We start from the raw sequence: 27,808 nt of genomic DNA, 5'->3' as shown, positions 1-27,808 counted from the left end.
CTTTGGCTGCCTCCCCCCCTCTCCCACCCCTGTGCCTTCCTGCACCTCCCTCAGCTCCCTTTCCTCGTCACCAGCTGAACGTGCTGTGGTTCCATGGGCAGGTGACGTGCTGCTGCTGTGCACTCACAGGTTAATTTTAGTGCTTTTCTTCTTAATAGAAGTATGCTGAAGAACTCCCAATTTATGCATTGCTTACATGGTTCGAGCTTCCAGGACTACATTTCATCTCAGTCCTCCCAGGGATGTTCCCAAGTCTGTTGCTGACCTATTTTTAATTAGTTTGCTTCTCCTTGTCTTTTGTGTTGAAAAGAAATCCTGTCTTTAAGGCTGTTTCATTAATGCAAACAAAGAGTGGCTTTCCATCACATCGCTGCCCGTCCCATGAAGTGCCTCCTGCCCAAAATGTCGGTGTCCCCTTGGCACTGTGACTGTCATGGGATGAGGTGTGACAGTTGGGCTCTGCCTGCTGTCTCCAAAATCTTTCATACCTTTCTGAAATTCTTTCCTTGGCATTGTTTCTGACCGTGTGGATCAGTGAGAGCTGGTGAAGGGTTTCTTTTCTGAAAAAAGAAGGAGGTTCTTCCATTCCAATTCCAGCAAATTTCCCGCTAAGAAGGGTGCTCTGGGTCTTGGGAAGAATAGTCAGAGAGTATCCACAGGGCTGCGAAGAGTCTGCATAGCAGAGGGCTGGGAGATGCCAAGGGAATAGGTCCCTGTGCTGTGGATATCCGTAGGTAAGGAATCACTATGGCCTCTTTTACTGCTTGGGCACTCCTGAAATGTTGGGTGAATGCATGGAGCAGATGGACTGGAAGTGAACGATGGTCATACTGGAGAGAGAAGTGGGAGCTGCCAGGGGCCGTAATCCATTTGTGCCTGCAGGGTGTGTGGGAAGGCACCTGCCAGCAGTGGTGTTTTGGTGGTACCTCCATCCTCAGGGCTTCTTTCTTTCGTCCTCGAAATCATATTCATTTAAACAATATCTGATGGTGTTATAGCCTGTTCTGGGCCTGAAGGAGCTCAGGAGGCAATACACCGATGGTGGCAGGTTGCTGCTGAGGAAACTGCAGAACCTCCTGTGGCTGCTGGGACTGGGTTGGAGTGTGCAGCAGGTGGGGACACGGGGAGCAGCAGCACGGTCCCTGCAGCAGGCATCGGGCACAGGGCTCCTTGGTGGAGCTGTGGGTGAGGAATGGGAGGCTCACAGCCTGCCAGTCTGTCTCGTGCGAGTGATCCGTCTTCAGCATCGCAGGCAGTAATATTTACCCTTCAATTTCACAATCTGGAAAAATAAATAAAGGCCTGGTGAGATTGATGCTGTTCGGGGGGTTTACTGTAAAATACAGAATGTGAAAAGCTCTTCTTTTGAGATTCAAGGCAGGATAGCTCAGTATCTGCTCCAGATGACTCCAGTCTTGGGATTAGATCAAAGCAATCATGTGAGAGAAATCATACGAGTTAGAACAGCAAGTGCCATCCCTGTCATTCAAACAAGCATTATAATTATTAATGCATGATATGAATCTTTCTGTAGAGGCACAGCAAGACTATTAGGGAGACACATTTGGGTGCGGGCTGTTGGAGAACACTGACTCAAAGGGGCTCTGAGAGGTGTCAGCCAGGAGCTCACATCAGCAGCAGCTCCGTGGGGACATCCCCAAGGTTGTCCTGCTCCTGGCTCAGTGGCAGGAGGGGCTCCCGCACTACTGGGACACGGCGGAGCACTGCGGTTTCCTGGGTGGAGGCTGCTTTTTTCTGCTCACCCAGAGCAGATGCAGGACCTTGGGCAGTAGAGGTTTCCCTGCTGTAGGTTACCAGTGCTCACACCCCAACCAAGCAGTCTGGTTTGGGAACCGAGGTCAGAATAGTTACAGAGTCATAGAAAGGTTGAGTTGGAAGGAGCCTTACAGCCCATCCGGCCCCAACCCCTGCTGCAGACTGGCTGCACCCCGGCAGATCAGGGCTGAGGGTCCCATCTGTGGCACTGGGCACCACCTGGGCTGGTGGCATTAAGGGCTTCACTCTGCCTAGAGAAGTCGCGAGCAGGATGGGTGCCTGAGCTTCAGACAAGTGCAAATAAACAAACGCCGGCCTTCATTTCTACATTTTATTTTTAATTGCCTTTCTTTAAGTGGTGATATTTGTGTATTGTTCCCATTAGAGACAATTTACGTTCCAGACATCACATTATCGGTCCCTTTATGTTTGCTTAGGGAAGAAAGTCTAATAGATTTCTGTTGGCTTTTTTTTTCCTCCCTCCTTTTATCATTTTTAATATGGATCTCGACCAGTTTATCTGTGTGGATGGTGTTTGTACGGTGTGGGCGTGTGGTATTTATTCCCACTGAGCAGGAGTTGTGCATATTGGCCCCAATTCTGCCTATCTAAATCTCTCCCTGCACCTTCTAGGGAAACTTTGTGTTTTAAACCCCACGTACATTTCACATAGCAGGAATTGCATCCCAGTTCCTGGTGATCCTTTAAGGTATGTTTCAGTTGAGTGCTCTGCCACCTGACATCCCACTGGAGCTGAATGGAAGAAGGCATTTTTCAGATGTGTCCCAGAACAGCTGGTCCTGCCCTCCATCTCTTGGGGTGTCCCTGGGAGCATGTCAGGATGATGGCCTGTGGCTTTTCTCAGCTGTGAATTGGAGATACATTTTCCGCCGTTCTGGATGGTTGAGTGGGAACTTTAGGAGCTGCTCTGGAAAAATCTCATGATTAAACCCAAAACCATGATACAGAGTGAACAAAGTTTCATTGTCCAGTGCTGGAGCTGTGCCCTTGGTTGGTTTCTGAACAAGAGGGTTCTGGTGGTGGCCAAAGGAATGACCAAAAGCAAGATCACTGAGTATCACGGAGACAATCATTAATACTGTTTATAGGGCTGTTGTCGAGAGCAGGGAACCCCTAGCTGGGACAGATGGGATTTATGAGTGTTTGCACCATGTAGAACAGGGGGCTGTAATTTTAGTTTGCAAAGTATATTGAGTCCTTTAGATTTACCACTGACTGCTGGGTGACCTTGAGCAGAACATGCCGTCTCCCTACACTGCAAAAGGAGAGCTGGGCAGGAATTTTTTGACAAGACATTTTTCATTTGAAAATGCCAATTCAATGGAATGGGAACTCTTCAGGAAAAGGTATGATTTTGATGAATTCTTTGTTCAGAAATTTTTTCATTTTGTCAAACAAAAAGCTCTTCCAACTGGATTTTCATTTCAAATTAACTTTTATTTCTAATGTCTACACCAGAGATGTCAGAAGCAGTCGCGATCCTGTCTGATTGGTCAAATCTTGGGATTGCAAATTTTGCAGTCCAGAGGAGGAAATTTTCCAAAGCCCCCATAAATTCTTACAGGAAGGGGGTGATTTCCTCCCAGAAACATTTCATGTTGCCATCTGCATTAGCCAGGTGCTTTGGGATCATCAGGCAGAAGGCACCACGGCAAGGCCAGCTGCAGCAGCAGCGTCCATCTGGATGCCTCTTCCCTGCTGCCCCCCATGCAGTCGCTTCTTCCCCTTCCCCCTCTGATCTCCCCAAATTAAAGCAAGGAGAGGCCTCCACCGGCGGGCCCTGCTCTGGATTTGCAGTCAGGAGCCATCTCCAATAACCATCAGGCTGTCAGCTTCCCCCACCTCCCCCTGCCTCCCACCTCCCCCATCACTCACCAAAGGAAAAAAAGAGCTGGAGCCACAGCTTGAAATATATCATGCAATAGTGTATCATGAATTTCTTGTGAATCACATTGGTGAAGCAGGTTTATTTATTTCTGAGACTTTAAATCAATACAAAGTAGGTCTCTTAGTTCTGAAGCTGGGATGGAGTGTGAAAAAATGAGCCCATTGTACTCTTAAAACTTTGGGGAAAGGAGATGACAGCTATATAATTCCATTTACCAGGCACTAGGGGCTTTAATGTGAAGGTGACAGGGAGCTCTTTGTGCATTTAGAGCACCATATCTTCTAAATAAAAGATCTGTAGACTTGATAGTGGAGTATAGCTCTGACTTTAATAATCTCCAAGCATTAGACCGAGCCAATATGTTCCCAAGTCAGAAGGGTCCCCCACCGAACGCTCGTAAATTAAAAGTGCAGGAACTGCACACGCCGGTAGATTAGAGATGCAAGAAGAGCAGCCGCTCCTGTGCATCTCCCCCAGCCCACTTCTCTGCCTGGGGTTGCTTCTCTTTTGCCCTCTAATGACATGACACGTGTGGAGGAAGAGCTGAGGGATGGAAATGAACGCCGTAAGATCTGTTGAGGCTTGACTGCACGTAATAGCAGTCAGGTTTTAAGTTCCTACATTGTGTTTTCTGATGAGACATTCGTTCTGATCATTTCTGCCTGTTTATGAAAAATAGGCTATTTATAGTATGTGCATGTGCCTTTCTGCTTCAGGTTTCTGGCAGATAATATAAATTGTGGGATGGGAATTGCAATTATTGAAATTATTTGGATAAAAATCTGGCACTTATATTTGATATAAACACATGATATGCTCTGAATAATAACAGCACTTATGTTACATGATGATTCCCATTCAAGCCCTCTGCTGTCATTTTTTCACATCTTTCATCTTTGATGAAACATTTGAGCCAATCAAGTTTGCAGCTGGAGCAGCTCTGCAGTGAATGTCTCAGCTCCAGCAGCTCAGCTTCTGCAAAGAAATGCAGTGAGAGCTGCTGGTCAGCACAGGTTGGAGTGCCAGAAAATGATTCAGCATGCACATGGCGTGCCTGTAGGCCTGGTGGGAAGGGACTTCTGAAGGCTGAAAGGGCTGCTAGAACCCTGCTCTCCTCTGTACTTCCCAAAAGATCCTCTGTAGTGGAAGGAGATGTGATGTCCTCCTAGGAAGGCTTCTGTAGAACTGAACGGATGGTGGCAATTCTGCTGGAGTATTTTCTGAACATGGGGTTGCATTATCTGGAAGGTGGTGTGTGTTCTTACAGCCATGGGCTGAGCTTTAACAGCTGTTCTAGATCTACCTTCTCCTTTGGAGAACTTCACTGATGTCCTCATCTTTTTGTTGAGATGGAGGCACAGAGGAGTCAGCAGCTGCAATGAATGGGAAACTGGAGATGTTATCCCAAGTGCCAGGCACTGGAATGCTGCAGCACAGTGAGGGGAAACCTCAGAATGAGCAAGTGTGGGATCTCTGTGTGGGACCATTCCTCGTTACTGATAGCGTGTCAGAGTGGGGTGGGCAGAAACGTGTCTTCTGGATTTTGTAGAGTGGATGGAATTTTAATTTGGAGCCAGAAGCTTACTGTCCAGTGCCTTACTGTTCATGGATGTTCTTCTTTGTCTGGTTTCCCATTGTACAAGGTGAAAGATCAGAGGTTAAGCGTTGCTGATAACTCAGGTGCATTGCATATCTGAGCTGTGAGAGTTGGATCCCGTCCCTTCCCACCCCTCATGCTGTGCCTTTCCTGATCTCTGCTCTGTGGTCGCTGTATCTTTGTCCCTGGAGAAGTGACCTCTCTGCCAGGAGGGACCCACCTGCACACTCAGCCCTGGTTGTGTTCCATGAGGGATTTAATCCTGTGCAGTCTTTCCTTGGTTTGGCATTCTCCGTTTAACTGATTGGCAGCGTTTCTAAATCCACTCATGCTTCTGCTGACCGTGTGTCTTACTGAGGAATATCTGAATCGGTTAATTGCAGAAGCATCAGTTCTGGGCTCCTCCAGCAGACGTATTCTCTTTCACCCTTGGATATTTTCTTGCAGAAACATTTATACAGCAATATGCATTGCACCATTTAAAATTGTTAATTGGAGATTGAATTACTTGTCAGCCTTTAAAAATGTAGTCCTGCGAGGTCAGAGATGAGGCGGTTAGCGGAGCCGAATGGATGAGCCGTTGCATTCATTTTTCTCCAGCCCCATATCGCTGCGCTCACTGCTGGCCCCTCGCTGCCTCCTGACCTCTGCTCCCAGCTCAGCTGCAGCAGGCACACTCGGGACGGCCACATCACCCCTCTGCACAGCCCTCAGGGCAGCCCGGGGCTGCGCTGCCGACGAGCGTTGATGGGTAGATGCTGCGGGGGGTTCTGTTCGTGCAGCCCCTCGCAGTGCTCTGCCACTTCACGGAGATGTCTGCAGCACTCAGGAGAAGGAGCTGCGTATCTGTCTTCATCTCCAAAAAGGGATTTAGGGCCACGAGCAGGAGGTATATTAGGCTGCTTTCACTGCCTGTCAGCGGCAGTAAACCTGCGCTGTTGGCGCGGTCTCCAGATAAGCAGCAGCAGAGGCCCATTTTGCACGTGCATACGTTTGCATTAGTTCATAGATGGGGAGCTTAAATCCTCTTTATTTTTATTTTCCTCTGCGGAAAGCATTTAGCTAGGCTAGCGACTGGCATCCCGAGATCTGTGCTTTCCTTTGGAGTTAGCAAATGGTTGTGTTGTACCTTTGCAGTTAGGCAATGGTGGGCACAGGGCACGACCCCAGCCTCGATTAACTGATATGTGCAGGAAGAGCGCTGCTCATGCAGAGCTGCTGTTCTCCCATCCCTTCGACACCTCTGCTCTCTGCCCAAAGGATCGGATCCTGAGGAGTGTAGCACCTCCGTGTCCCAGCAGCACTCCTGGCAGGACATCAGCTGTTCTGCCCTCGGAAGCAGTCAGACCTGAGCTCCCCGTCCCTAGCGCTGCCCTGGGCTCGGGCTGCTCCACCCCGGGGGTCCTCATCCTGAATGGAGCTGTGCTGGTGGGTTACTGGGGGAGGATGAGTTGTCTGCCTGCATCTGAGGGTGTTTTAAGATCTAAATGAAGCAGGTATGTAATGCCCTCTGTCTGTTAGAAAGACTCAACCCATAAAAATAACAAACGGCATATATTTGCTAGAATGTCAAAGTTATGAGTTTATTTTGTAATGATGTGCTCCTGCCTTCATGAGGTAAACTGGCCGTGGCAGAGGTGTTATTAGTAATATGGACTCAGTGGAGCAGAAAGCCGAGTGACCGAGAGATCAGTGTATCAGTCAGCAAGAGGGCAAATGGAAAGAGACAGCAGGGGAATGAGAAAAGAGCTGCAGAGCCCAGGCTGAGGCTGGCGATGGAGCCAGGAGAGTCAGACGCAGCACTCATCTGATCTCCCAGCCTCTCAGAGCTGGGGTTTTGTCTTTGCTGTCCCTTCTGCAGCACGTGGCTTTTCTGCCCAGTTAAGGGTTTCGCCGCACCCGGGTCAGTGCTCAGGAGACTTGTTCATGTCTCAGCTGCTCAGAAAGGGCAGGTGGGACGGCTGCCTCAGCTTTCCACGAGTGCTATTTCCCTTGGAAGTCCATACCTGCAGATCTCAGCTATGTGCAGGAAGGTCAGTTGGGAGCCGTCGCTCCATCCTTTGCTGCTGAAGTGAGCGTGGCTTGTATGCATCCCCTCAGTCTGCACCTGTCCCCTGATGGTTTCCCTGTGTTTCCTTTCAAGGTGCTGGGTCGGGAGGTGTACACCTCCAACAACCAGCTGGGCGGGATCCAGATCATGCACAACAACGGGGTGACCCACGGCACCGTGTGCGACGATTTTGAAGGAGTCTACACTATTCTGCTGTGGCTTTCCTACATGCCCAAGGTAATTCCTGGCCCTGCAGGAGTGCGGCACGTCACTCCCTGTTCTCTTTGCTCACAGGGCTTTGGGGAGGAGGGCAGACTCTCTGAATACTTTTTCTTATCCTGCGTTTGTAGCAAAATGATTGAGACTCATGATTGAAGCAGTTGGGCGTTGTGGTACTGAACTCCACAGAGCAGTTTCTGACCTGCAAAGCTGGGACGAGGGCAGCTGGCACTGCTGGGTGTATTTCCACATCACATCCCTGGTGTCCTGTCTCGAGTCTTGATGTCGGCAGTGAGTTGTCTTTTCCTGGAAAGGCTCTAAAAGTTCCTCTCTGAGGCAGTAATTTGAAGCAGGTGATGTATGTGTGTTAGCTGCTGTGCAGCCAGGAAGGCAGCAGTAAGAACGTGCAGGTCACCTTCTTTCAGGAAAGACTGCATGAATGAGTCTGATGGCCTGGTCACCTTTAGAAATTAAATTGCAACCCCTTGCAAATGCTGTCCGTGCCTGAAGTTCAGGAACAAGTAAAGCAGAGTGCATACCAGATGATGCTGAAGGAAGGGTTTTGAGAGTGTTTGGAGCACCCTGGAAGTTTCTTCAGACTCCTGCCAAGGCTCTGAGATCCCATGTTACAGGGTTGTACCATGTGGACCAGGTGCCTTAGATTTGGTGTTTGGTGCAAAGCTACGCAGAATTATTACTTCAAATATTTTTCTTTTTTCCTTAGAGCGTATACAGCCCTGTTCCTATCCTCAAGGTCAAGGATCCTATAGACAGAACCATAGACTTTGTTCCTACCAAGACTCCCTATGATCCTCGCTGGATGCTGGCTGGACGCCCAAATCCAAGTATGTAGATCTTTGGTGGTCAGGACATGCTGTGTTGTGTCTTGGTTCAAGACACTCAAAGCTCCACATCTATTTCTGCTTTGTCAGCATCAAATCGTTATTACTCTGGTGCAGTTCTATGCCTGTTGCATAATTAGAATTACAAAAACTAAAGAATGAAGGTATGTTAGCCAATGGGGCAGGAGGCCCTGTGTGCTAACCCTGTGAATCTGGATCTTTTTTCTGTGGTACTTTAGGACTTGAGTGAAGCCAGATGCATTCTGAAGCCTGAATCTGTCTGTTCTATTTGGAGATTCTCTGCATCTGCTTCCAGACTTGAAGCATTCCATTCTGCCTCCTGCCCCCAGCCAGGCACCCTGTGAACGTGGGTAGTTAAAAAGGACCAGGCTGGTTGGAATGGGAAGAGAAGTCCAAGGCCTGCGCCCAAATACATTTCAGAGCTTTTGAAATGATTAGTTCTAAGGGATTTAGATGCAATATACAAAAATAGCATATAAATTCTGAGTGCTTGGGAGCATTTGCAAGTAATAGTTACTTTTATAGACTTTCTTTTTGCAGTTCAGAGGAAAGTGCAAATACAAAAGTCTTCATACTCGAGGAAATGCACAGCATTCCTGCAGGTCTTGGAGCGTAAAGACACTGGAGACACTGCCAACCACTGAACGCGTGCACTTGGGGTTGTGCAGCCTGTGTATGTACAAGCAGCAAACTGGGTGACCATTATGCCTGCTGTTATTAACGAGTTTGGGAGGCTAAAATGAGATTTGTGATAAACTAAGTTTTCTGTTTTTGGATAATATTTTTTCATCACCCCTCAAGTAATTCATCCAGCTGTCTGAGCGCAGCAAGCGCTGCCTTCCAAATCGAGTGACTTCAGATTTTAATTTAGTGGAAGCGTTAAGGAAAGCAGATGATTCCCTGTGATAAGTTAAAGCAGATATCTCCTAGGTGAAAAGTTAAAGCCATTTATTAGAGGAGATATTGCCGTGATATTCTTCAAACTGACGCCCGACACGAGGCCAGAATCTAAACGATCAGCTTTGGGCTCACGATAAAGAGATAATTTTGAAATGGATGGTCACATTTTACAGTGGGGCCACAGAGGCAGGGAATGTAGAACACAGTAATTACAAGTTTGGTCTTGATAAAACACTCTCCATCCTGTTTAAGTCAGCAGAGGTTAGCTTGCTTGGATCTCCACTTTTAATTGGTTTTGGACTTGGGTTTGCAGAAGCAAAGGTGCTTGTTCAGATTAAAGTATTCCTCAGAAGCTCTGTGCCAAGAGGTAAAGCTGGGAGGTTTTTTTTTGTTGGCTTTTCTTTTTTTTTTTTTGGTCAGAAGCTTCATGAAGTCTCAGGGAAGAGCAGATTGCCACAGAACGAGTTTTATACCTGTTGGGTGGGCAGTACCTTGGCAGCATTGTGCTCTTCAGGGGTTTGATGTCCTCAAGGCACTGGGAAGTCACTGCCTCCTCTGGGCCAATGACTTGATCTGATAGTGCACGGTGACTCCTGAAGCGTGCTTCAGTTTATGGGATGCATCTGGTGTCTGTACAGAGCGAGCAGGCTTTCAATATGCAGCACTTTACTTCAGGTTTTCCCAAGGAATGTGTGAAGCTCTCAGATGTGCCATCTCATTTTCAAGTATTACGGAAGTTTTTGCATTTCTTTGCAGGAGATATCAGGCAGAAGCAAGAGAAAGCTGCGAGCTGAGTTTTAAAATAGAAATAGGCATTTTGAAAAGCATCTTTAATGACTTTGCTGCCTTTTGACAAATGTTTGTCCTATCTCGAAAAAAAAAGTTATTTATTTAAAAGCATGCAAAGTCCCTCTGCTATCTGAACCCCATCGTTTAACAATAAATGATGCTTTTGCTGATAAATGACTGTCTTTATGCAGGCTGGCAAATGAAATAAGACATGATGGCTGAAGGCAGACAAATGCTCAGCTGTCTAATGTTCCCTTGTATTATAATCTGTTTAAAATTAAATAAATAAATACATCAAAAGGCAGCACCACATTCTCCAGTTGGCATTTTTAAGCAAGTTTCTGTTGCTCCTTCTGTAGTCTGACTTTCCTTTTCTCCTCCCACCTCTGATGTCTCCATTTTTCCCCTTCCTTTTAGGTCAGAAAGGACAATGGCAGAGTGGTTTCTTCGACAGTGGCTCATTCCTGGAGATCATGCAGCCCTGGGCACAGACAGTTGTGGTTGGCAGAGCAAGGTAAATGCCGAGGGACTTCTTAGACGTCTGTGGAAATCATGTTTTCATCACCCGTTACTTTTTTTCTGGAACCTCATTTCAAAGTTGATAGTAAAAATAAGTCATTACTTGAATAGGATACTTCTTTACCACACGAATGGAGCATGCACTGGTCATTGCTCCTGTCTTGCTTGGAGGTGACATGCACAAAAGCCAAAAAGACAGAGAGATTGTTAAAAATGATGGAAGACAAAACCTGCTTCTCTGGGTACGTGGTCACAGTGAGGCCTTCCTGCAGCCATTACCCAAAGGAAGGGTGCACAGCTTTGTGCTCTGAGGTCACACTTGACTTGCAAGAGAAGTTCATCTAAAACTGGAATAAATTACAAGAGACAGAAGAGCTTAACATTGAGACTTGCATGGAATTGCTTGCAGCATTTTCCAGTGCAGCACCTGATGATCTCAGTGTCTTCTGTGCTGCAGAGATGTGTGGCAAAATGGGGTTGGGACTTCCTTAGGACTCCCCTAGAGCAGAATGTGATGAGGAGGATGCCTTTTTCCTTGGATCCCATATCAGAATGTGGGCTGCTCCTGCCCAACCAAAGGGCTCTGAGCAGTTCAGCTCAGCCCTGCCATCTCTCTGTGTCTGTGACCGCTGCTGGTCCCAGGGAGTCCATTCCACTCAGAACATTGTCTGATCTTCATACATCTTTGAAAAGAACTTAAAATACCTGCAGACTCCACTCCTAGCTGCAGCACGTGACTCCGGGTTGTCCTGTGACCTTTTGATACACCTCAGCATTTTTATTTGCCATCTGTAACACACTAAAGTTTTATCTCACGAGGTACTGTAATTTTGTAAAGGCTTTTAGATTGAGCAGTATTGCAGGGAAAAGGAGTAACGGGTGGTTTGGCAAAGCTGGAAGGTCTCTGTCCAGGCCAGTTCTCAGCCCCTCTTGCAGTTCCTTCTGACAAATTCCGAGTGGCTCTGGGCTCTCCCATGCACACATATATATAACACAAATGAAACCGACTTCTTTTGAAAGCAGCGGCACTTTGAAAAAACAATACAAATATATTCTTCTGGGATTGTTACTGTAAGTGCTGCCAAAACTCATCTTTTGTATGTATGTTTGGAATATGTGTGCTGTTGGCTGTAAATTGTCTTTTATTATTCTATGGCAACTTGTCCAGGGACACACTATAAAACAAGATGTAGCATCTTCATGTGCTAGCCTGATAAAATTTATATGAAGTATAATGGAAAACAGAAGTTGTTTTGAGCTGTTTTCAAGTTCAATAAATAACTGTAATACTTGGATAAAGATGTTCTTTATTAGGTCACATGGGCCCTAATATAGAAGTTATAAGTTACCGATTTAAGACGGCTTCTGCAATTACGGGTATCTGGGCAGACTCTTAATCATGGTGAATGGGAATGTTCTCAGCCCCCTGGTGCCCATTGGCCGTGCTGTCCCTCCTCGGGTGGCTGCAGGAGCAGCTCTCTGGGATGGAGGCAGCGAGGCAGGCAGCCCCAAACCTCCGTGCGCCGCCGCCAGCAAGAGGGAGTCGTAGCAGCAGCACAGGTGCAGCCAGTTCTCTCCTGTTTCATTCTCAGCGAGGCACGTGGCAGTTTTTAGAACTAGGTTTTGCTTTGAGAACCCTACATTCAGCTCTGGAATTATCCGGCTGCACGCCTAAACTCTTCAAAAAGGCCACAGCGCGGCCTCCTCCTCCTCCATTTGCATGCATTATTTGTCTCTTCTGAGTATTTTGATGTGATTTGGAAAAATTGTCTAGTTGTGTAGCAGTGAAAATACAGATTTTGATGTGTCTCACCTCCTTTCAGGCTGGGAGGAATACCTGTAGGAGTAGTTGCCGTAGAAACCAGAACAGTGGAGCTGAGCATCCCTGCTGATCCCGCGAACCTGGACTCGGAGGCCAAGGTGAGCTGAGTGTGTGTGCTTGTCCTCTGCAAATGTCTCTGAGAAAAGAGCATTTGTTTTGGTGGGGCTTTTTTTCTTTCAAATACGGGACACAAAGTAGAGCCAGTCCTTGGCTGGGAGCTGATGCAGCAGGGATGGTTGTGTTGGCTGCTCCACGTTCCCCAGTAGTTCTGCTGTGGGCTGAGATACGGGGAGTGGGGCAGTGGAAACATGGCTTCCCTGTTCCCTGGCTGTGATTGTAGTCTCACGCTCTTGCTGCTTTGACATTTTGCTTTTCTCCTGCCTGATTTCACAGCTGTGGCCCTACATCATGTCTTCTGGGTCTTCTCCTTTGCATGTGCTTTTCTTTCTCCTTCACATTGTTACAGCAGTCACAGCATCAGGCTTCCTTTGCCATCTCCCCATGGGGAAATCAGCAACATCACTCCTTTTGATGCTGGTGACAGAAGGATTGTCCCAGTTTTTCTGTGGGCAAGCGGATCCTGGGCTTTTAGTGTGCTCTGCTCTGCATTGATGGTTCCACATTGCAGTTCTTGCTGCAGCTGTTTCTGCATTTTTTTGTGCTGACTGCTAAGGTGACAGGGTTTACTAATCTTTCTCATTCCCACAGATAATCCAGCAGGCTGGTCAGGTGTGGTTCCCTGACTCTGCCTATAAGACAGCCCAGGCCATCAACGACTTCAACAGGGAGGGGCTGCCTCTGATGGTCTTTGCCAACTGGAGAGGCTTCTCTGGTGGCATGAAAGGTAATGGCCACTTCTGTACCCCGAGGGTGGTGTCCTGTTGGGCGGTGCTGTGGTACCTGTGGTGGTGGCAAAGGGTTTTGTTCCTTTCCTTCCTTCTTGGCTTTTGTCTTTAACAGCCAGTGTGGGAATAACACCAAATGTGCCAAGTGCAAATCTGAAATCGGGTTCTTTTCAGCGTAACAACACTGTTGTATTTTTATACGTACCCTCATGGAGGGTTACAGGAACTGACCAGACCAGCTGCAGTGAGAACAGGTAATTGGACTGTAACTGTGGGCTAGTTGCTGACAAAATTTACAGCTGCCAGCCTGGGTTAATTAAGCAGTAATCTCAGGAAACCTCTTCTGCTTTATATCCTTCTGCCTCAGTTTAGAACTGGGGCTGGGTAAGCCAGCAGCGCTGGGTAATGGAAGGGCACGTTGTACCAAGTGGAAGCACTGTCCTGCTGATGGTTTCTCACACTGGTAGCGCTGTGTGTATAGGGATGGACTCCCCGACCTGGGCAGTCCTTTTGGTGGCAGTGCCTGCTCACGCACGGCTATAAAACTGCTCAGTTAATGTACTGGCAGTCAGAGTTCTGTGTCACATCGTGCTGCTTGAAATTCTGTGAAGTGCCAGGAACGTGAGATTGATACTATAAAATTTAAATAAGTGAAGGATTACGGCCTTTTACCTGCGTGCAGCACTTTGCACACAGAAGGAACATTACGGGTCCACTAACAGCAGGAGTTCTGCTGGGGAGGGCTGCCGTTGTGACAGTGTGAGTGTTCCTCAGAAACTGTGTGGCTTCTGAGCTGGAACCAGAGGCCCGGGGTGGAAAAGAAGGTGTTCATTTGTGGGAAGATGCCAGTGCTGCACTGCGCATCCCCAGAGACCTGCACAGCAGCTCCTGGCAGAGCACGGAGGCACAGAGCTGCTGCAGGGTGCGCTGTGCCAGGCAGCTCTGCTCTGGCCTCTGCTGGGGCGGTGGCAGCCCTGCTCCCCGCTGATGCTCGCTGTGCTCCTCGGGGCCGTGTTGGCAGTGTTGGTTTCAGCGCTGCCTGGGGATTATGCAGGGAGGGAAAATAAACAATTATGCCACCCCTCAGTGCACACAAACACACTGCCAGGAGCCGGCTGCACTGTGGGTAAAATGACTCCAAAATTGTGTGTAATGAGTAGGAAAAGATTAGAGACAGCTCTTGCTATGCTGAAAATTGACATTAGCAGAGGGGGAAAAAAAAAAAAAGCAAGCAAAGGAAAAAAGCCCAGCCCCTTTACTCGTCGGCCTAGGAGGTCCGATTGGGGCAGCGAAATAAATAAAGGAAGCACAGAAATGGAGGCATCTCAGAACGCGCCGGCGCTTCCCCAGCGAGCGCTGCCTGGCCAGGAGGCTCCTCAGCATAATGCAAAATTAAATTATAAAAACTGGCTTGAATATTTAGATGGAGGAGCCATTTGGAAGTGGTTTATTTAGGCGAACCGGCAGTGACCCACGACGGGGAGACATCAAGCATGAAATTTACTGGAAATTAGCACCGGGGTCTTGGACTCGGCATGAATAGTTTGATAGCATGCAAATCCCCGCGACATTAACGGCGGCGCTGCTTGTGCTACAGGGTCACTCGCGGTTGGGTTTTCATGTTTCACTTATTATTTTTCCCTGGGACAGGTTATAAATAACAATAAAAAAAATCTAAGCGGAAGGAAAGGGCTGTTTTAAATCTCTGATTACCTGGTGCTGAACGGCGGTGCTGCTGCATGTAATGGGTTTACGAGGTTCATTATGTGCCTGCAGCCAACGTGCGCCCGGTGTTTACCTTCGGGTCCTATCTGCTAATCCAGCCAAGCCGATGAGATCCGTTCCAGCTTCAGAGGTTCAGGGCACGCTGCCCAAAATGCACAAAGCTGCCTGCACCGATCCAGCACGCCTGCTGCATCCCAGCACTGCTGTTTGCACGCGCAGGGAAGGTCGGTGCGCAGCAGGAGCGGTGCACGCTGCAGGCACAGCGTGGGGAGGTGTGCTGTGAGCACTCTGCCCTGCTGAATTACAAGCACTGCTCTTCCTGGAGGACTCCTGCAGCGTTGCTGCTTTGCTCGGTTTTAAGTCAGTACAGGGCTGAAATTTGGCTCAGAAATGCCATGTTTAATTTTGATTTTTGCTAATCCTAGCGTTAGCAGCTAGGAGTTTATAGCCCGTCTGAAGGCAGGAAGGGACATCTGGGAAGGCAGAAAATGGCCTTGGTGGAAGTTTCAAGTGTGCAAGAGAAACCTTTTTCCCATTATTCACATTAGTGTAAATGCATATACAAAGTCTGCGGCACGGCGTGCTGGGACCTGGCGGGGAAGTGGAGCAGTGCAGTGCAGGATCCCCAGGGGAGCAGATGTGTGCCTCTGCTGCACCCCACGTCCTCTGCACAAGGGATGCCTCCCTTCCAGGACTTAACCTGAGTAAAATACATACCCTTGGCAGGAGTGACAAATGGATTGCTAATTACATAATTATTTTATTATGTAGCTCTAGTAAAAAATGTCTAGTAAAGAATTAATTCAGTTAAAATAATTTGAATCGAGCAATTATTTTCTTAACACTAGAATTAGCTGAAAGTACTTCAAGTGGTTTATTACTAGTGCTACATAATAAAATAATTGTGTAATTAGTAATAAATTTGTCACCCCTTTTGAGGTCTTTTTCTTTGCTCAGGACAAATGGAAAGGTTGGAGCTCTGTTTGGTTCCAGGCCTGCCGCTCTGCCAGAATTCAGTCAGTCACAACTGGTGGAAGTAGATCGTCCTCCTCCTCATTGGCATTTGGCTTCTCTTAAACGTTAGGAAATTCCTTTTCTTGGGTGTTTGGACTTGCAAGTGAGCTGGGCAGAGCACATCAGAGCCTGTGGTAGCAGTACATCCATACCTACACTTTATGTGTGCACTCTTACTGTGTATTTCCCAAAGAGTTGGGGACATAACTGTGTCTGTGCTGGTGCTCCCCATTAACCTGGGGCTGTGATGGGCAGACTGGGCTGGAGTCTGTCCTTCCCCAGCAGTGGCTTTCCCAAGGGATGTGAGGATTTCAGGTGAATGTCAGCGTCGGTCTGTTCATGGCTGTGACTGCAGGTGTGGATGGAGCGTGGGGTGATGCAAGAAGGAATAATGGGAAATGAATTGAGATGGGGAAGGAAGGAGAACTTGGCTGAATGCTGTGGAAATGGCCATAAAGAATGAGAGTTGGTGGTTTGGGATTTCTAAATCGAGGCTTTAAGAAGCAAAGGATGGGGTCCTGTGTGGACAAAGAGACGGACCAGATAATCCTGATAAGTGTTTCTCATTTCTTATACATCTGATTCGATGCTTCCAAATATAATTATGTGTAACAAAATATATGTATTCGAGGCTGCCTGTTTCCATTACAAACTACATCCATTACAAACAGTATCATCTCATATAAATTCTCATTGCCTTCATTCTTTTCTCTTTTATGTAAATCACCTTTGGGGCAGATACTTCCCATGCTTCGTCTGTACACAGTGGAGTTCTTCAGAATTTCAGCAGAATGTCTTGGATAGATTGTAAAGCCAGAAGAGGGGAGGAGAGCTATTCCACGTCTGAGCCCTCAGCACTCACTGCTTTTCATTAGGACATATAAGGGTCTATAGATGTGCTCCCTCCTGGGCACCCTGCCCTGGGCCAGCAGCACCCACTGGAGCTGTAGCACGGCAGAGGGAGGAGGGGTGTCCAAAACTGGGTGCTTGCATTCCTCTCTCCAGTTTGACCCACTCTGCCTGACGCTGCGTCCTTTTCCTGCAGACATGTACGACCAGGTGCTGAAGTTTGGTGCCTACATCGTGGACGGCCTGCGGGAGTACAGGCAGCCCGTGCTCATCTACATCCCACCGCAGGCAGAGCTCAGGGGCGGCTCCTGGGCCGTCATCGACCCCACCATCAACCCCCGGCACATGGAGATGTATGCGGACCGTGAGAGCAGGTAGGGCTGCTCAGAGCCTCTGTGCCAGCTGTCAGTGTGCACTGCAGCATCCCCTGGTATTGTCCTGTCCGGTGGGGGCATGGGGTCACAGAACCGTTTGGGTTGGAAGGGACCAGTAAAGGCACACCCACAGCCCGGTGTGGTGCTCAGAGCCCCATCCCCTCACCCTGGGGGTCTGCAGGGATGGGGCACTGCCACCTCTCTGAGTCATTACGCTCGTTTTATAAACTTCAGCTTACTTGCATAAGTGAAGTCCTTGTTACGGCATGTAGAGCGACGGGCAGACTCTTGGAAGAACACTTAAATGAGAATCTCTAACATACAGCGATACTCAGTCACTCAGAGGAAGAAGCCAGCCCTGCCTGGTCTGTGTGCAGTGGGCAGGATGGGGTGAGCCGGGAGACAGGCACGCAGTTACTGGGGGATGGTACCTGCAGCCATCAGGAGCAGCAGGCAGGTTCTGGGCACACAGCCTGTTTGCTGAGCGGGGCTCTGCTGCCCTCAGCTCCTGTAGCCAAAAAGATAATTCTGGGAGCACTGCCGTCCTGTCCCTACACACTGCAGTGCATTTGTGATAATTCCCATTGCCAGTGCTGCTCCACCACCTCAGCACTGACCTCCTTCTCCTCCTCTAATGAACGTGCTTGCTTAATTGATGTGTCACAAGGCTTTACCTTTCGGAGAAGCTTTCAGGTCACAGCTGACAGAGGCTGCCAGGAGCAGTGCTGATGCCGGGATGCGCTCTGTGCTGCTGGATGGGCACCTCCTGTGCAGCCTTGTGCGCATGGCGTTGGGTAAACCACAGCTGAGATTCGTTCTCTCTTTGTTTTGTCTCCCTCCTCCCTTCTCTGCTTCATTCTACGTACTCCCCAGACAAAATCAAACCATCCCATTTTGTCTTTCCCCTTGTCTGATGACCTGAACTTGCCTTTCTTTTCTCTTTGCCCATCACTGACCAGAGGAGGAATCCTGGAGCCAGAGGGGACGGTGGAAATCAAGTTCCGCAGGAAGGACCTGGTGAAGACAATGAGGAGAGTGGACCCCGTCTACATGCGGCTGGCGGAGCGGCTGGGTACGTGCGGCGGGCAGCGGAGCGTTGTGCTGCGGGTAATGAGGGTGGGCATGGCCTTAAAAAGGGGCACTCAGGCATTTTATCAAATTCATGGTAATTTTTATTTATTGTCACCTAACTTGGGAAGAAAACCAGACGAGACAGGCTGCATGTATGGGCGTGTGAGAGGGGATCGGTGTGCATGTAGTGTACCTAGGGGATGCTAGATGGAAGGTGGCTTTGTGAGCTGAATTTTTTAATTGATGGGGCCTTGCAGCAGACGCTGGCTACAGATGCTTTGCTCCAGTTTCCATCTCGTCACTTTTTGGCCAAACCCTCAGTTGGTGTCATTTGGCGTAATTAAGAATTCGGCCAGAGACACGTTGGCTGCAGGACTGTCCCTGTGTGCCCCAGGCAGTTTTAGGTAACAGTGTCTGCTTTTCAGTTTTAAGAAAGCAAAAATGTATTCCTCACCTCCTTGGTAAATGGGGTGATTTGCAGTGCTCAGCAGCCGGCGTGTCACCGTATGTGTTGTGTTATTATGGTGCCTTTCATTCCAAACAATCCTAACACCTGGTATATGCCCAACAGCCCAAAATACAGAGTGTTCAGCAAAATGCACTTAATATCAGATGTGTACTCTCTCAGGAGAATAGACTCCTTAAAGAGTTCTTTACTGGCTCTTACTATAAGAGTATAATCTTACAGAGCCTCTTTTTACCTCCAAAATTGAGTACATTTTAGCAGAGGAAGCAGGCTACGTGGCTATGGTGTGAATTTATAAAGCCTTCTGGGATCCTTCAGGAGGAGAAGTGTTCTGCAAATGACTGATAAATCGTCTCTGTTGCTGCAGTTACATTTTATTATTTGGCTTTTTTTAATTTATGGTAGTGCAACAATTTATATACAAAACAAGTGTTCTGATACGCCTTGGGAGGAGAACAGTAATTGTAAAGGGTGCTGGGAGTGTTGGGAATGAGAGCACTTGCTGAAAGTCAGCTTCTTGCTGATGTCTTTGATAGAATCAAAGACTTTTCTCTCTGGTGGCAGTTTAAAAGTCTCTGTTTCCCTCTCTGGGTGTGCAGCAGGCGGGCAGTGTCTGGGCCTGGTGATTTGTCTGAGCTCCTCTGGCTCCTGTGCATTCCTGCAGTGGGGGAAGGAGACACAGCTGTCCCATGGTTGTGTTGTTCTGCCTGTGTCTCCTGGAGTGGAAAACCATCTGAATGTTTGTAGCTGTGGCAAAACCCATTTTGGCCCTATGTTAGACTGATGGCTCCAATGGGAAGCTGACAGTGTGACCGTGCCAAGTCTCTGACACCCAGGAGAGGGTCCTGGTGGCCATGCAGCTCAGGGCTGCGTGATTGGGGTGAGGGACTGCAGCTCACATCCCCACATGGCCACAGTTCCCAGCTCCACTCCTGGTGCCGCCTTCCTGGTCCCCAGCAGCCCACACAGGAGAGCTGCCACAGGGGCTTGGGGGATGGCCCAGTCCTGATGCAACGGTAGAAGTGGAGAGCAGAGCTCACGGCGTGCTGGGAGCAGCCACAGTGTGGCACCCAGAGCCACAGGCGTGGGGACAGGGATGGGGGTGGGTCTGCTGGGGGTCTCTGTGTCCGGCCGGGCTGAGGGAGGAGGCAGGAGCCGTGTGGGCCCTTCTGCCACCTCTTCCTGACCAGGGCAATTACTCCCAGCAAACTCCATACGCTTTAATTAAAATGACTGCAACACAAGAGCAAGTCTCTTACAACTGTACACAGGGAGAGCTCTAAAAGCTTCAGTCACTGATAAGCATCTCACTTAGATGGCTGTAATTGCTGCCAGCGTCGGGCGATCGTTGCTGTTGTTTTGCTGCTAATTCCGTACCATAGCAGGAAAGCTAAGATTGCAGGACACACTGAATTGCATAATTTTTTTTTTTTTTTGCTGGTTTTCTTTCTGGCCAATTTAAAATTTGTCAAAGTCGGTCTTCTTCTGGATCACTGCCCTTTGATATTTCGCGCACTCCATTTGCCACAAACAAGCCGCAGGGCCGCAGTTCATGCTGACTCCAGCAGAAGCAGAGAAAGCTCCATTTATCTTACACTGCCTGCTGAATTCTTACTCATTAGCTGGGGGTTCACTGCCTCTCTTTAACCCCTGAGTGGCTGTCATCCCTCCCCGAGCTGCCTGCAGCGGGAGGTGCTCGGTGTGGGCAGCGGGCCGGGCGCTCCCCTTGGAGGCATCTCCCTGCACCGCGCTCCGGCCGCAGTGGGGGAGTGAGAGAGCAGCGGAGGCCGGCAGATATCGAATCATTTGACATAAATCTGTTCATTATCAATTCCCCGGCACCAGTCCTGAAATGTTTATTAGCCCCGCGTTGCATTGCGGTGTCACTCAGAGTGGTGCCGTTCCCAAACAGAGCGGAGGGGAGGAGGGAGGGCGGTCCTGTCCTGCCCAGGTCCCCCAGGTGTGGTGAGTGGGAGCGTGGGCACGGCTCAGAGCAACGCAGCGATGCAATCCATTTTGTTTGTTACCACGGAACAGGTAGGAGTGGAATAAATACTGACTTCGCCGTGCAGATCCCAGGCATGCAGTGCTTCGGCTGTATGGTGTAGTGTAAGCAAAAATTGGGTGGAACGCGAAGGGATGGCAGAACGGCTCCAGTTAGAGAGAGACTCAGTGTTACGTTATCGGGTATTTGCCATGGGAAAGGGGCAATGTCTGTGGCTCTCCTGATAGAAGTGTTGAGCTGTGTGCTGGCAAGGCTGTGTGCCCGGGTGCGGTTGTGCACTGTGGGAGGAGTGCTCTGTCTGCATTAGAAAGCAAAGGCAGCTCATACAGCCCCCAGCCTGCAGTGGGGACACTGTGCCGTGGCCAGGCCCTCTCCCAGCTCCAGATCAGAGAGGTGGATTGTGGCTCAGAGGTCCGGTAATTATTTTCTGGGGGTGGGTTGTTGCTCTGTGCTGTAATTAATCAAAATGCTGGTTGTTTTCTTGAGCAATGACTAAGAAAAATGGTGCTGTAGTGGTGCCATCTCTCAGGAAGTCTGGGACAAACACAGTTGGTGCAGCTGTAACTTTTTGCCTTTGCTTCTATCTGCAAGTGCTGCTGCATTTGAATCGTTACTGCGCGGTCAGGAGCCCAGATGAGCAAGTGCTGATTGCTGCCACCTCTTCCATCAGCACCCTGAGCCCTGCAGGGCCCAAATGGATTCCCCCAAATACACTTTCAGGAGTCCCACGTCTGCCACGTGGCCCACATGCTGTGTTGCTAACAGAGCTCTGGGAGCAGAGTGGGACAGGAGCAGGGCAGAGCACTGCGTGGTGCAGCTGCACGAGGCTATCTCAAGCCCATGTCATGGGCACGTGTGACCTTCACTGCTATTGCATATTGCACCTTTGTAACATAAATCCTACTGACTATTTAGTGAAGCAATTACAAGCAGTCTCATTTAAAGGAACAAGCGATGGCCCAAAGCCGCCCGCTGTGCAGGGACGTGAGCTCACAGTGACCTTCCTGTCCCCGGCGGCTGCGCTGGGCTCCGTCCGGCAGCAAATGGGGAAAAGAAGGTGAGATTCATGGGGATTCTTGCAGGTGTTGGAAATGGGATGGGGCGGTCGAGACCAGGGTTAAAATGGACACGTCCTGATGTCACTGGGTGGCTCTTACTGTGCTGCCTGGGAAGCAGCAAATCCCCAGGTGGGCCTGTGGCTGTGCAGCTGTGGCTGTGCCGGGTCCTTGGGAGTGTCTGGGGAAGAGGTGAGCAGATGGCCAAGGAAACACTTTGCCACGCTGAGGCTGTGCAGAGGGCGAGGGAGAAAATCCACGTTTTAACAGCTTAGAAACCATAAACCATCAAATTGATTCAGAAGCTGCCTGGCTTTCTGCAATCAGAGGGAACCTACAATAACATTTCTTGAAGTCATTTTGTCTAACCTGTTAAACTGGTCATATTTAAGAAAAGCGCTTTGCTACTAAATGTTATGGGAGGCCGTGATTCATGGGCCTGTGGAGCCGCTCCCCAAAGGCAGGAGCTTTATTGGAGGTGGGGGGCTGCTCCTGCAGAGGGGTTTTATTTAATGGGGCACAAATCACAATAGTTTAGGTGTTGCTTTCTCTGCTGCGATGCCTCCCCTTAACTTTTGGAGAGCAGCGTAAATTGAGATTCAGCATCGGAGAGCTGTGCCAGCAGATTTACAGCACGGAGCTCCCATCCATGCATGCAGGTCGGTGGCTGTGGGGTCCCCTTCCCGCTGGATCTCGAACCTCTCCACTCTGAGGGTGATCTTTTGTGTCTCCCAACATGAATGCTGCTTCCCCAAGGTAATTTCTCAGCCAGTCCGAGGCAGTTCTGCAATCGATCCAAAAAAGAGATGTGATGGGATGAAGAGGTGGGAAATACGTAGTGCTGTGGTTGGGCTTTGCTGCAGAGGCACTTTGTGGCACTTCGAGGGCAATTCCAGCACCACCTGAGTGTGCCCTAAGTTACTGCCAAGCAGGGAGGTCCTCCTTCCCCGACATCCCCACTGCAGCCCCTGCTACAGCACCGCTCCTTTGTTCCCCATTGATCAGCAGCTGATCCATACCTCCAGGTCTATAATGTTCCTATGATTTAAACGGTAGCGCTTTCATTAACTGTCCGGTACCTTCAGAGCACAGGAATCCCATATTTTAAGCCTGCTCTCCTGCCAAGTGAGATTTGTGGAAGGAGACTTTTCCTGAGAAATAAATAAATAAATAAGGCCCTAGTGCTCTGAAAAGCCCTGAGGCCTCGAGATCTGCTTGGAAAGAAAGAAAACCATTCCAAGATATTTAATTGTACGGGGGGCTTACAGGATTGATCGAGAGCTTAGCTTTTTACAATAGTCCAGTGAATAAGAAATGCTCCTGACAAACGATCGATGATGGGATAATCACTCTTTATCCCCCCTCCTCATTGTTACCTTCTTTCTTTCAGGAGAACAGGGTTCAGAAGTCAAAAATCTTTATAGACGCCGCTTTTAAATTAAGCAGAAAATAGACATTGACATATTTGTTAATCTCACCTAAATCATTACTGGGCCTGGCTGCTGCGGGTGCACTGCGTGCGTGGAGGCCGGGATCCAGCAGCAGCGTGGGCTGAAGCGCACACACTGCCATTTGGAGCAGGGCTGGAGGAATGGGCGAGTTGAACGTGGATAAATACGTTCCATTCTTTATTCTGAAGGTTATGAGAGTCGCCGCTCTTAATTAAAAGCTTCTTACTAGCACTGGAAAGGTTAGGGAGCATTTGTATTGGTAGGCACTCAGACGTGCGCCTTGGCTGGGGAGCTTTGGTGATGGGACCAGGCAGCACAGTGCTGCGTGTGCCCAGGTGGAAGGGAAGCCCTGCAGGGACACGGCCAGGGGGTGCTGAGGGGGTGGGAGGCGTGTCGAAAAGCTCAGTGGTTAATCTCATCAGTACTGAAACCCACAACGCTCAGTGGTGTGGGCACAGCACGCGGCGCAGTCGGGGTGCTCGGCTGATGGGGTGCTGAGGACGCAGCTTCTGGCCCAGCTCTCCCATTGACTGCTCTCACTTCTTTGTTTTGTGGCTCTGCTGCTCTCTGTGCAGGATCGCTCTCACAGCCCCATGCAGTTGGCCAACGTGTAATTTGGCTCTGACTGCAATCTTTGCTTAAATTGAACCGAGATTGGCTCTAAGTACACTGCCTCTGCACACAGACCTCAGAGTTCCTGGCTTAGTCTGGTTCCTGTCCTTCATAGGGTGAAATAAAGGTGTTTTAATCGCTGCTAATTGGAGTTTGGTCTTTTAAAAATAAGTGAAAAATTAATGCATGTCAGAGGACCGTGTTGTCTTAGCACAGTTTTCCTTCCTGTCCGCCATGTTGCTCCATGGCTGGGAGCTGTGTTGGCTGCTGGTAAGTGGTGTGTTGGTAAGTGGATGGCGTGGTGAGGTGTCACTGCCTGCAGGAAAGCATGCAGTGGTGCTCAGTGGTCTCACGCTGCCCGTGTTTTGGGCTGAAATGAATGCTGTGCTGCAACATAATTCTTTTTAGGAGCAAGTCCAGTAAATCTGTCACTCAGTTGATGGCTCAACTCATTTGGCATTTAAATGAAATAGAGTTTCCATGGTGAAACACTGCTTTGGAGCTTTTGCCTGAATCCTATTGGCAGGAAGTCCAGGCTGGAGCACTTTGGTTGGATTCCGGAGCGCTTGGCATTGCCTGGAGCTGATGGGCTGGCATTTCTCCTGGCCAAAGGCATCCCGTGTGCAGGAACAGGACAAACCTCTGCTCCTCTGCCTTGACTTGTCAGAGGTGGCTGACCTGTGGCTGTGCCTGGTTGCAGGTACCCCCGAGCTGAGCGCTGCCGACCGAAAAGACCTGGAGAGCAAGCTGAAGGAGCGGGAGGAATTCCTGATTCCCATTTACCACCAGGTGGCCATGCAGTTTGCTGATCTGCACGACACACCCGGCCGCATGCAGGAGAAGGGTGCCATCACGGTGAGTGCCTGGGCTTTGGCTCAGGGCAGTAACTCTGCTACCAGGGTGGGGTGGCTGAGCAGAGACAGCTTTTGTTTCTTGTGTGAGTGGCACAACTGAGCGAAAGCTATTTATTTCCATGGGGAGCAAGGCTTACGCATTTCTCCATGGAAATGCTGCCCCTCGCTCATTTCTCCATCTCTGTCCTGGGCAGGATATTCTAGACTGGAAAACTTCTCGTACCTTCTTCTACTGGAGGCTGAGGCGTCTTCTTCTGGAAGATGTGGTCAAAAAGAAGATCCATGATGCCAACCCTGAGCTGACCGATGGGCAGATCCAGGCCATGCTGCGACGCTGGTTTGTGGAAGTGGAAGGGACAGTAAAGGTAAGTGGAAGCACACTGGTACCAGGCTGTGGTCTTCCATGGGTGTAAGTTCAGTGAAGTTCTCCCAAGTGGAACTTCATCCTTGGTTCTCAGTTGTAATGTCCAAAAATATTTTGGGTGATGAAAGAGAACTTCTGGGAACGTTCCAGATCATGAGTTACTCCATGGGAATGCTATATTTCAGGCTAAGAAAGCACGTACACACAGTTTCAATAGGTTTCTCCCCGAGCATGTTGCTACCTAGCACTACCATTATGGAAATGTGAGCATCTGAAAAAGGTGGGCAGCTCTGCTGGCAGAGTGAGGAAGGGCAGCTCTGAGAGGAAGGCAGCATGTAGGGGCAGCTGTCTGGCACAGCTGGAAATGGACATCCCACTCCTTGCCACCATCCCATGGCCCCCTGGCTGCTCAGGACATTGCTCAGTGCCAGCAGAGCCGTGTGCCAGCAGGCAGGGCACAACTCACTGCCAGGTTTAGCTGCTGGGAATTGGGGGGAGAGGGGGAAACTCACCTCAGCAGCATCCTCATCTGATGGTTGTGCTGGGGATTTCTTTAATTGTGCTCGAACTCTGAACTGGCAATCTCTAAAGAGCAATCTCCAGCACAGCTCTTAGGTTGTTTCTCACAATCCTCCGATCTGAGTTTTTTATTTCATTTTATTTTATTTTTAAAGTCACAAACACTCAGGGGTTCCAGAAAGCAGGGGGGGATGAACGTGCTCTCTGGAGGGCAGCAGGCTTTCCAAGGTAGTGTCTGAGCGTCTTTAAAAGCGGGCATCTCGTTAGCTAATACATTACACCAATCAAGGAGAGTTATCTTAAGCCACAATTAATCTGCTCCCTGGCATATGTTGATAGGAAAGCATCATGCTGTTTCTTAATTAAAAGCAAACGGATTAAAAATGATTAATAAGAGTATTAAATATTCTCCTAAAGTAACAGCTTTGGGATTCTTGGGTAAATCTAGCTTTATGCAGGTCTGCAACCGTAAGGCGGCTGCCTGGGCTTTTCTTTCCTTCCTGAAATCTTCCAAAGTGCCCTACTTTGTATGCAGGGAGTGTTCCTGCCATGTCTGGGGGCAGCAGCAAGGAGCAAAAACTAACGAGTTTAAAATAATAATAAGAAAAAAAACAATGAAATAAGCAGAATCTTTGGGTTGAAATGACATCATGAGGTTAAGAGAGCTGCACGCGTAATTTTTATGGGTAAAACCAAAACCAACGTGGTGGTTCGTGCAGTGCTGGGTCCCCCTGTGCCCCCAGCCACCCCCTGACTGCAGAGCTCATTGTCATTCTGACTTTGACTTTGTTAGTGATAACAGAGAAGGATAGTGCACCTTTAAATGACGAGCTTTGTGTTTAATTACCCAAATAAAATGACATAAATATGAATGAGTGCTAATGGTGGTACTTGCTTTTCCGGAAACCATTAACAAAACGATTCTTAAATGATTTGTAAAGAAAATGAGAGGAGAAGAGAGGAGCGAGAAGGCTATTAGGCACCTAACACACTCCTGAATTATTATGTAGTCAACTACCTCGCAAATATCAGGTGAAATGATTTTGCAGAAGAAAATGGGGTTTGTTGCCAGGACCCCCCCTCCTGGAGGGCTGTGCAGCTGTGCTGGGCATGGGATGGCATGCAGAAGCTGCTGTGCCCAGAGGTCAGCATCTGAGCCCTGAACTTCTCGAGTTGAATTGAATTTCCAGAGCGGTACGTGGGGAGTGGGTGCAAGCAGTGATGGTGACCCAGGGCTGAGCAAAGGGACAGTGGGTGACAGTGTGCTCTGCTGGCAGGCATACCTGTGGGACAGCAATAAGGACCTGGTGGAGTGGCTGGAGAAGCAGCTGATGGAGGAGGAAGGGGTTCGCTCGGTTGTGGATGAGAACATCAAGTACATCTCCAGGGACTACATCCTGAAGCAGATCCGCAGGTGAGCACCCGTATGGGTTCCACCCATTGATTTTTTCCAGCTGTAGTCTTTGCAGGCAAGCTTCTGTGCTCAGTGCCATAAAATGTTGAATCCCTTTTGATTCTAGTATAGAGCTATAGCAAACACACTCCTCCAACACTAAAACAGTGGTAAAGCAGATCTGTCTCTCCTGCCTCTCAGCATTACCGTCACATTTGCACAGACACTCATCCTTGCAGCTCCGCGAGCAGAGCACTGCCTTAGATTTGAAGGGATCTAACATAGCTAACTTCTGTGTGATGGGGAGGGCACTGACACACAGAGCAACGTCACCCACTTCAGCATGGCACCTCCAGGCATTTCTGTCCATTCCTCTGCCTGTGCTGCAGTGACTGGGGCTCTGTGATGCCCAGCAGGCAGCTGTGCCCGTGCCCTGCCAGCAGCTCGCTGCCCAGGCTGCAGTCAGCTATCAGGAGCGCCCGCTGCCTCCTGCTCTCTGAGGAGCCCATCTGTCAGCAATCCCTGACAGAGCTGTCAGACGAGGGCCGGGGCTGCCAGCACTGAACTCTTTCCTCTTTGCAGCCTGGTCCAGGCCAATCCGGAGGTTGCCATGGATTCGATCGTGCACATGACCCAGCATATATCACCCACCCAGCGAGCGGAGATCGTGCGGATCCTCTCCACAATGGACTCGCCTTCTTCAACGTAAGAGCATCGATTTCCTGTACTCCCCCCTGCTCGGTACAGTGGAGGGGAAAAAAAAAAAA

At 49.1% G+C, this 27,808-nt stretch overlaps 1 protein-coding gene across 1 annotated transcript; it reads left to right on the top strand.

Moving 5' to 3' along the window:
• The first annotated feature begins 7,368 nt into the window (after positions 1-7,368).
• LOC100543023 (acetyl-CoA carboxylase-like) lies at positions 7,369-27,808 on the top strand. The gene is made up of 11 exons (XM_010722146.1): positions 7,369-7,569; positions 8,276-8,396; positions 10,521-10,617; positions 12,446-12,542; positions 13,153-13,288; positions 17,074-17,251; positions 18,211-18,323; positions 24,612-24,766; positions 24,960-25,130; positions 26,926-27,062; positions 27,624-27,808. Exons 1-11 carry the CDS (start codon positions 7,369-7,371, stop codon positions 27,748-27,750), a joined length of 1,533 nt encoding a protein of 510 aa, XP_010720448.1. The 3' UTR covers positions 27,751-27,808.

The sequence above is a fragment of the Meleagris gallopavo genome, chromosome 21 (assembly GCF_000146605.3).
Source record: "Meleagris gallopavo isolate NT-WF06-2002-E0010 breed Aviagen turkey brand Nicholas breeding stock chromosome 21, Turkey_5.1, whole genome shotgun sequence".
In the NCBI taxonomy this organism is placed as follows: domain Eukaryota; kingdom Metazoa; phylum Chordata; class Aves; order Galliformes; family Phasianidae; genus Meleagris; species Meleagris gallopavo.
This window is presented reverse-complemented; position numbering and strand designations above follow the sequence as displayed.

Coding starts and splice junctions, on each gene's coding strand:
- LOC100543023 (XM_010722146.1), top strand. CDS start 7,369: ATGCATCCCCTCAGTCTGCACCTGTCCCCTGATGGTTTCCCTGTGTTT. Junction 17,252..18,210: donor TATGCGGACCGTGAGAGCAG/GTAGGGCTGCTC, acceptor ATCACTGACCAG/AGGAGGAATCCTGGAGCCAG. Junction 18,324..24,611: donor GCGGCTGGCGGAGCGGCTGG/GTACGTGCGGCG, acceptor GCCTGGTTGCAG/GTACCCCCGAGCTGAGCGCT.